Genomic DNA, 8,868 nt, shown 5'->3' on the forward strand with positions numbered 1-8,868 from the left:
TCCTGATTACTTTTTTAAAAAGAAGAAAAAAATAATTAAACTTATTGACGAATCAATTACTTTTATACGTTCCATCTTCCATTGTTGTTACATTTTTTGGTATCATTGACAAAGGTACTTCTACTGTGCCATCATCTCTTAAAACACTTGTCTTCATCCAAACTTCTTTTCCCCAGAGTGTTCTCATATATTGATTTCCACCTCTAATCTTCCATTTTACAGCATCTTCATGACTAATAAATGAAATAGTACAACACCTATGTTCTAAGATAATTTCTATTGAATTTACTTTAGCATGTTCAATATAATTTAATACATCTCCTTGGGTCTGCCAAGTAAGTGGAATATCACAAAAGACTATCACATTGGTTTTGACTAGAATTAAATAAGAGGTTCAAGCTAAATGAAACATGAGATAATTTACAAACTTAGTTTTATTGTTTCGTTTAATGTTTGATTTAATTTAAGTTGGGTAGTATTATTAATTAGGCTATTACTATATGTGTTAATTTTTTGTATTGTGGCTTGGCTGTTTAATGGTTGGTTATGTGGTTTTAGTCTTATCGAATCCCCGTTGGTGGGTGTAGATGAAACAACTGTCAGAGATAATTTTTTTCTTTTTTTTAAAATGAGTTCGGCTTGTTCTTTATCAGTCATTCTCTCAAAACGATGAACCTCTTGATCTTCTTTTGGATTAAATTTATTATTTCTGTCATTTCCTACAACTTTGTTTCTTTTACTAGTTGATGAGTTTAGAGTTATATCATTAGAAGGTATTGTAAGATAATTCTTTGGGCTATTTAAATAATTGTTTCTTCTGGAAAAACTGTATTGACTTCTATTTCTATTAGAGTGTCTTGACGTACTTCTTGATGGTGAATACTTTCTTTTATTTCTTGAACAAAAGGGTGTTGAGTCTCTTCCAATTTGTTGTGGTGAGTGTGATGGGGAGTATTGAGAAGAAAACCTTCTTGAAGAGTCCCTACTTTGAGTATGATAAATTCGTCTTGGTGAAGACATTCTCTTTGGACTATTTGAGTAAGACCTTTGAAAGTTACAAGAGTCTTGACTATGATAGGAACAACTCCTTGAACGACTTCTACCATGTCTTATTTTGATTTGTTTTTGTTGTTCAGACAGTTGTTTATGTTCAAATAGTGTCTTTGTTGAATAGTTTAATTGAACCTGTGGTATATTATCATTTTCTTCATCCAGAGCTGATTTATTTTCTTTTTGTTGTAAAGGATGCATTGTAGAATAAAAGAAAGACTCAAGTTCTTCACATAAACTAATATCAAATGTGTGATTGGTTTTCCATTTAGAGATGATTAAAAGGACAGACTTTTTTTGTTCATCACTACAAAAGGCAACTAGTGTTAATATTTCTATTAGTCTAAACGAAAAATTGAATCTAAAAAAATCAGTCAGAACAGGATTTTTTGAAAGGGTAATATCACATAACGAATCTATAATATGAACTACAACTGTTCTGTATGAAGGCCAAACACCTCGGGTATATTCTTCAATTCTAAAGATTACACGTGATGGCTAATTAAAATTAATCAATAACTTAAAAACTATTAAATAAACATAATGACAAACATTTTTGAAAGAAAAGCATAAGTTAATTATTTCGTTAATACTCTTAGATGGGACTTTTGGAAATAATTCTTTAATTTCTTGTAATTTGTTGATGAGAGCTTGTTCTGATTCTTCCATATTACTTTTTTCAGTGAATTTCTCAAAACGGCGTAAAAGAAACTAATCGCCTTATTTTCATTATTTTTAGTGATTTTCAGAAATAAGTTAAGACAATCATAATTTAAGTCAAACTCTTCTTTTATTCTTTTCAACCCTATTCAAGTTTGAGGCATAACTTAACTTAAAATTATTAATGATCTCTTTCAATGCTATTATGAAAAGTACTCCAATAACGTTAACTATCCTTGGAAATGGAGAGAGTGAAATTGGCTCTTCTTTTATATTAACTTTAGAAAAAAATAGGTACATTTTTAATATTCCTGAAGGTGTCCAACGATGTTGTATGGAATATAAATTAAAATTACCGAGAATGACTAAAATTCTTTTTACTTCAAGTGATTGGAGTTGTTGGGGAGGTTATCCAGGTGCTTTGATGACATACTATTCAACTGAACTTGTTCAATCACCACTACACTTTCCATCTGATCTTTTTGAGCAAATGGATTGTTCTCATTTTTTACCTCCAACTTCATTGATATACAAAGATATTCCAGGATTTACATCTGACTCTACACCATTTACTGATGATTACCTTTCATTTATTCCAATTGTGACTGAATGTAATTCGATTAAAACAATAAACTACCATATTTTGTTACCAACATTTTTTGGTAAGTTTGATGGAGTAAAGGCAAATGAATTAAAAATCCCAGGACCATTACGAGCTAAGTTAGCAATAGGAGAATCTATCAAATTAGGAAATGGTAATGTAATTAATCCTTCAGATGTCTGTGGACAACCATCATCACCTGGGTATTTAATTGTTCTTCATTTTCCAACAACTGATCATGTTAATGAATATTTAAAAAAGGAATTATCGAATAAAGTGTGTTGTATAGTTGCTATTATCAATGATGCTATAAAAGATTATCAGCCATTTAAAGACTTCATTTCAAAACATTCAACATCTTTAGTTCTGTTTTTAAAAGATAGAATTTCTTCTTCAGCCTATGAAATAATCAAGAATGTACAATATACTTCTTTTAGAATGACGAATGAATTACATAAATCAATAGGTTCAATTCTTCCACAAAACGCTCCATCTTTTATTCGAGCAAAAACAGTTCCACTTATTATACCAACTAATAATTGTAAATACTTTGAGGACACTCCATCATTAATACAATACACAATATATCCTAAAATTAAATATACACTAGTCAAAAGAGAACAAACCTTTATTCTTCCTCAAAACCAACCACTTTATTCTCCTTTAGGAAATAAGTTCCAAGTAATATTGTTTGGAACTGGTGGAGCTGTTCCTGGAAAAGCAAGAAATGTTTCAGGAGAAATAATACGGTTTAATAAAACAACTATAATGATTGATTGTGGAGAATGTATTGCGTATCAAGTTGTCAATTCTGGAATTCATCCAGATGATATTAATATATTATATGTAACACATAATCATGGAGATCATATTTTTGGAATTATGTCATTACTAAAGATGAGAACAAAACCACTTACTATTATTGGTCCACGGTCAATGGAAAAAGGATTTAATTTATTATGTCAACACTATCATATAAAAATCAATTTTATTAATAACAATATATTTTCTGATGATTGTGTCGATAGAAATAAAGAGTCTATTATTCAAAATATAGAAAATAAAATAGGTGCACGTATTATTACTGTTAAATTAAATCATCAAGCTGAAAATTATGGAATAAGACTTGAAATTAATGGAACTTCCGTTGTCTTTACTGGAGATACATTACCTTGTTTAAATGATAAAAAGTTATGCATGAATGCGGATTATGTTATTCATGAATGTAATTTTGAAGATGGAATGGAAGGTGAAGCAATTAATAGAACACATTCAACTCCTTCTCAAATAGAAGCAATGTTAAAAGACTGCAATAATAAGGTTATTATATTGAATCATATTGGACAAAGAACTTCTAAATTTGCTGATATCATGAAAAAAGAATATTTAATACCAATGATTTATTCATTTGATGGAATGGTATTTGATGATACATTAGCAACAAACTGGAAACAATATAAAGAGCATTTACTTTCTTTCTTCTCATTAAATGAAATAGATGAAGAAAATGATTAAAACTATTTTACTATCTCATTGTCACATAATTATTAATTTAATTTTATTATTTAAACTTAATAACTAATATTCGAATAAAACATTTTTAGTATTTATGTTATGTATAACCTTCTTTTTTTAGATTTTTTCAATAAAAATATAAAAATGTTTTTCACTAATTACGTTAAAGAACGATTACAAATTACATAACTATTCTATTGAATTTTAACGAAAAAAACTGTCAACTACTTAAGTAATGGTATATTCACAACACGTATATTACATTGTTGTTTTATAACATACAAACAAATAATAATGTTATAAAATTATATCAGAAGTATCTCCTTCTAAAACGAAGAATCACATTTTGTTTTCTATTTTATAAAACAAAAAATGCCAACTAAAAATGATGTGTTTACCAAACAAAGACCAACACATCTTTACGTGGCATAAAGAAATAAAAGCAACTACAAATTTGAAGATCAGTACTAAAATGAGTGAGTGGAATAAGATCAGTGGAAATTGGAGTTTTGAAGAACGAGACTTTTCAAAATGGGGAAAAGACCGAATGAAAGAAATTATTCAAGATCCTAAAACTCCAAAGACTTGCAACTATGATGGTACATTTAAAGTAACTAAAATTGAAGGAGATGTTTGTTTTTTTTTAATAAACAATAGTTGTTATAATATTTTTTTGATTATTTTAAGAGGTTATGAGAGTCATAACCCTAAAATTATATTTAGAATTCAACAACTCATCAAATAATAGGTATTTATTCTTGTTTCACATGGTCAATTAAAAAATATTGTTACTTTTGATGAATTAAAAGTTGTTTTCGCTTCAACTACTGAAGGTCACTCTTCTGGTACTGCTATTGTTGAGGTTGATAATGGTTTTGATTATAGATTTAATTATAAAACAAAGGCTAATGATAATAAAACATTTGAAGCTGCTTTTAAAAAGATGATAGAAGATAATGTTGTTCTATTAAAGGAAGAATTAAAAGAAAAGTTGGTAGCATCAGCTCAATGATTGGTCTCATTATTATTTGAATAATTTTTATTAGTTTTTGGATATTATTTTTCTTCAATAAAAATGAAAGTTGATAAAAACAAAAGAAGAATGGAATGTAAATAAATAATCAATGAATAGAAATATGAAAGAATCAATAAAAATGAATAAGTCATAAAAGAACAGACATTTGTACAGAAGATAAAACAAATAACAATAAATGATAATTATAAATGATAAAAAGATAAATCTTACATTTATTAATAAAGTAAAAATGGATAAAATTCATCAACACAAAATAAAGACAAACTAATAGAATAAAATAAAAGTAATTCAAATAATAATGAAAATAAAGGGAATAGCCAATAAAGAAACAATAATAAACAGAGAATAAAACATTATAATTGCAAATAAATATTGGTAAAAGATATAATGAATGATAACAATGAAAGAATTAATGAAATAAAGTGAAATATAGAAATACATCATGAATAATACATTCAATGGAGAGTTAATGAAATAATCTCAAATAACTAAAATTAAATATAAAAATCAATATCTACTGAAACTTAATTTAGTATTTTTTATTTTATTGTTTTTTCTTCGTTAATATAACAAAAACATTTTATTATGTAAGTTAAATTGATTATTATTTGGTAATTTATCTTTCATCTTAATACCTTCTCAAGTTTATATTTTCTTGGAATGTATTATAATATTATCATCTCTCTATTTAAGTTATAAACATGGAATATATTTATAATACTTCTGGAATAGATAATAATTTATTTTCTTTTTTATGTCATTCAAACAAAAAGAAAAATCTCATTTACTACAGAATTAATTAATAACGTATAATTATGAATAAATAAATGTTGAACATCAACGTAATTATCTAAACTATATTTCTGTAATATAAACAGATTAAAAAGAAGTTACTCAACACAATCCAAAAAGAAATAAAAAAAGAATAAAACTAACGACACTCAACTAAAAAAAAACCAAAGATTTTAAAAGAAACATTTTTCAATAGAACCACTAAAATTGAACACCTTCAGGAATTTTACCAGCTGCTCTTTCTTCTTCAATTACCTTCTTCCATTCAGTCATAACCATTTCTAATGCAGCAACACGAGCATTATTTTTGATTGCTAACACACGACCATTTCCAATCCAATTATCATCTTGGTTCTGATAAGCCAAGTCAAGATACTTTTGTAATTCTTCCATAGTAAATGAAGGATCGCTTTTAATTCTTTCAAGGAAGAGATTAAGAACAGTTGTAAAGTGGTCATCAAAAAGTTCTTGTTCCCATTCAGAGTCGTTTGTGTCCATTTGTTCTTCAATGAATTTTGTAGTTCTTTTTGGACAAAAGTATCAAAAACTTCAATAGAGCAACTACGTTTTCTTTTCTACCAAAAACCCTTTTTTCGTTATTTCATAGAAAACATAGAGAATAAAGATAAAACATCAAAAACTATAAATTATTTTGGCTTAATGAAGTTGAGTTTTGATGGTATTTGAAGAGTACTAAAGATAGTTGGTTTTATACGTGAGAAATCAACATTTAATTGGTCATAAACATTTTGTAAACCTTCATAAGCAGTGTCTTTATCACTTGACCCAAAGTCATCACGTTCAGAAATTAAAAATCTAACGATTTCAACAGGGCAATCTTTATAGTCTTGTAAAATGATATTATATCCACTTCTAACTGAATCAGCTTCTTCTTTTAATAATTGAGAAAATCCTCTTAATACATTTAAATGTCCCATTAATTTTTTCTTATTTACAAAGTCTTGAAGGAAAGAATTTATTGTTTCTGAATCCTTTGCAATCATATCTCCTGTATTAGTTCTATCTTTACGATTAAATTTATGTTTCTTTGTAATTAATTGAGTAATGTATTTATTAATTAAATCAACAACACATTTATCAACAATATCTTCTACATATATTTTTAATAAATTTGGTTGTAAATCTGAAGATGCATATTCTTGAATACATCCAGCAATCATCTCTATACAATCATCATCTCCATAATATTCATCTTCAAACAAGTCTTTAATTTTTACTTCACAATCATCCATAATAGTTTCTCTAATATAAATACATGCCTCATCTATTAATCTATCAAATGAGCTTATAACTGTAGAAAAATCAAATTTATCTGCTAATTCTGTTCCAATAATTTCAGTAACTTTTGATAACATATCTTCTGTTTTTTCAATACATGCATTAGAATTATTAATTATTGAAATAACATATCCAAGAGGTAATGAAACGTCTTCTGTTTCTTCTTGTTGTTCTTCAGTTAATCTATTATATGTAAGACTATCTTTTAATTGTTTACTAACAACAGTAGAATACAATTCTAATGGAGTAACTAATGCATTAACTACTTCATAAATAAAATCACTATTCTTTGATGTTTTAGCAATTTCTATTTGTTCCTTTACAATACCAAATAAATCTACTGGAGCTGTAGTATATAATAAATTATTAATTGTTGATGGTGTTTGCTTAACATCTTCTTTTGCAATATTTGGTACCCATTCAAACATTTTTCCTCTAATTCTTTCACGATATTGTAACTGTGCTCCACGAAGAGCTTCATAAAAATTAGGTACAGAATCAGAAGGAACACCAATTCTTGTCATTGTTGGTATGAAGTCATCAGTCACCCATTTTAATAATGAAATAATAGTAGTATTTGCAATAACCGTTCCACCTAATTTGTCAGGATCAGCATTAGACCATAATTTAAATAAGTCATATAATTTTGTTGTAGTAGACATAAGATAAATATTTTTAATTTGATATTCTGGTGGGAAACATGCATCAGCATCAAATGATGCGATAGTAAGTTCATCGAGATAGTCTTGAAGACTTTTCATAGTAGGAGATGTATTAATCCATGGTTGATCAGCAATTTCAAATTTTTTGTAAATAGATTTTTCAGCTGCTGTTTTAACAAGTCCTTGAATTTTTTGAACATAATCAACACCATCATATTCATATTGTTGAATTTTTGAATTTTCAACTTTAGATTGTTGTTTAATTAATTCTTTATCTCTTCTATCTCTTTCTGTAATAACTGCTATTTTAACTAAAATTTCTGGTCTTTTATTTGCTCTTTCAATAAATTCTTCAAAAATATCATCAATAGATTGTGTTAATAATTGTCTTATTTGTGTAATTTGTTGAAAATATGGATCAACATCAGCTGTATATGGAAGTCCAAACTTTCTAATTTGTTTTTCAATAGCTAATCTTAACATTTCATATGTACGAACTATTGAATGAACTCTTAATAAATTTTGTTCATCTTTTAACAATTCTTCAACTTCTTTAACTTTATCTTTTAAACATTTTAAATATTTGACTGTTTCAATAACTTCTTTTAAATTTCTTTTAATTGTAGTAATTTCTTTAACAAGTGCGTAATTTTGAAATAAATCATCACATGCTTGGCAAATATCTGCAATTTCTAATGATAATTTATCTATTTCCGTTGCATTTTCTTGAGAATTTTCAAGTAATTTTAATCCAATAGAAAATCCTTCTAATTCTTCTTGAATTCTTGTCTTTAATCTTGCATCTAATGACTCAGATTTTTCTAATGCTTCTATCTCTCTTTCATTAATAGTTCCTGTTGATTTATCAGAACCAAATAATCTTTCTATTTCATTAATGGCTCTTTGTTCTGCTTCTTCTTCCATTGTGAGTTTTTTTTCTTCTTGTTTAGCAAGTACAAATGTTTTTACAAGACTCGTTGAAATCATTTATTTAATTTGTAGATTATTCCTATTTTTATCTCCTTCTGAACTATTTTTATTCTATTTTTATTTTCTTGCATTTTTTTCATAAATAACTTTTTATCACTTATCATAATAAATTATTCTATTTTTTATTATATTACTTTTTATTATATGAATATAATAAAATTATAGTAAATTATAATTTATCATATCGTTCTAACCCTCTTGACTATTTAAACCTTCTCTTCTTTTCAGAATACGAGACTTCATGAGCAAGAACGCCAAAACTA

At 26.7% G+C, this 8,868-nt stretch overlaps 5 protein-coding genes across 5 annotated transcripts; 2 read left to right on the forward strand and 3 right to left on the reverse strand.

Annotated features, from left to right (window-relative positions):
• Positions 1 to 52: 52 nt before the first annotated feature.
• ENU1_129250 (hypothetical protein) lies at positions 53 to 1,719 on the reverse strand (the record flags this gene model as incomplete). The annotated part of the gene is made up of 3 exons (XM_008860029.1): positions 53 to 375; positions 429 to 1,548; positions 1,603 to 1,719. The coding sequence occupies 3 exons, from the start codon at positions 1,717 to 1,719 to the stop codon at positions 53 to 55; spliced, it is 1,560 nt and encodes a 519-aa protein (XP_008858251.1).
• A 175-nt stretch (positions 1,720 to 1,894) lies between these two features.
• Positions 1,895 to 3,826, forward strand: ENU1_129260 (metallo-beta-lactamase domain containing protein; the record flags this gene model as incomplete). Its single annotated transcript, XM_008860030.1, has 1 exon — positions 1,895 to 3,826. One exon carries the CDS (start codon positions 1,895 to 1,897, stop codon positions 3,824 to 3,826), a length of 1,932 nt encoding a protein of 643 aa, XP_008858252.1.
• Positions 3,827 to 4,211: 385 nt separating this feature from the next.
• Positions 4,212 to 4,838, forward strand: ENU1_129270 (hypothetical protein; the record flags this gene model as incomplete). Its single annotated transcript, XM_008860031.1, has 2 exons — positions 4,212 to 4,457; positions 4,575 to 4,838. 2 exons carry the CDS (start codon positions 4,212 to 4,214, stop codon positions 4,836 to 4,838), a joined length of 510 nt encoding a protein of 169 aa, XP_008858253.1.
• A 1,017-nt stretch (positions 4,839 to 5,855) lies between these two features.
• ENU1_129280 (hypothetical protein) lies at positions 5,856 to 6,152 on the reverse strand (the record flags this gene model as incomplete). Its single annotated transcript, XM_008860032.1, has 1 exon — positions 5,856 to 6,152. One exon carries the CDS (start codon positions 6,150 to 6,152, stop codon positions 5,856 to 5,858), a length of 297 nt encoding a protein of 98 aa, XP_008858254.1.
• Positions 6,153 to 6,301: 149 nt separating this feature from the next.
• ENU1_129290 (Sec6 protein, putative) lies at positions 6,302 to 8,602 on the reverse strand (the record flags this gene model as incomplete). The annotated part of the gene is made up of 1 exon (XM_008860033.1): positions 6,302 to 8,602. One exon carries the CDS (start codon positions 8,600 to 8,602, stop codon positions 6,302 to 6,304), a length of 2,301 nt encoding a protein of 766 aa, XP_008858255.1.
• Positions 8,603 to 8,868: the final 266 nt, after the last annotated feature.

Source organism: Entamoeba nuttalli, assembly GCF_000257125.1.
Source record: "Entamoeba nuttalli P19 unplaced genomic scaffold asmbl_5397, whole genome shotgun sequence".
NCBI classification, from domain to species: Eukaryota; Evosea; order Mastigamoebida; family Endamoebidae; genus Entamoeba; species Entamoeba nuttalli.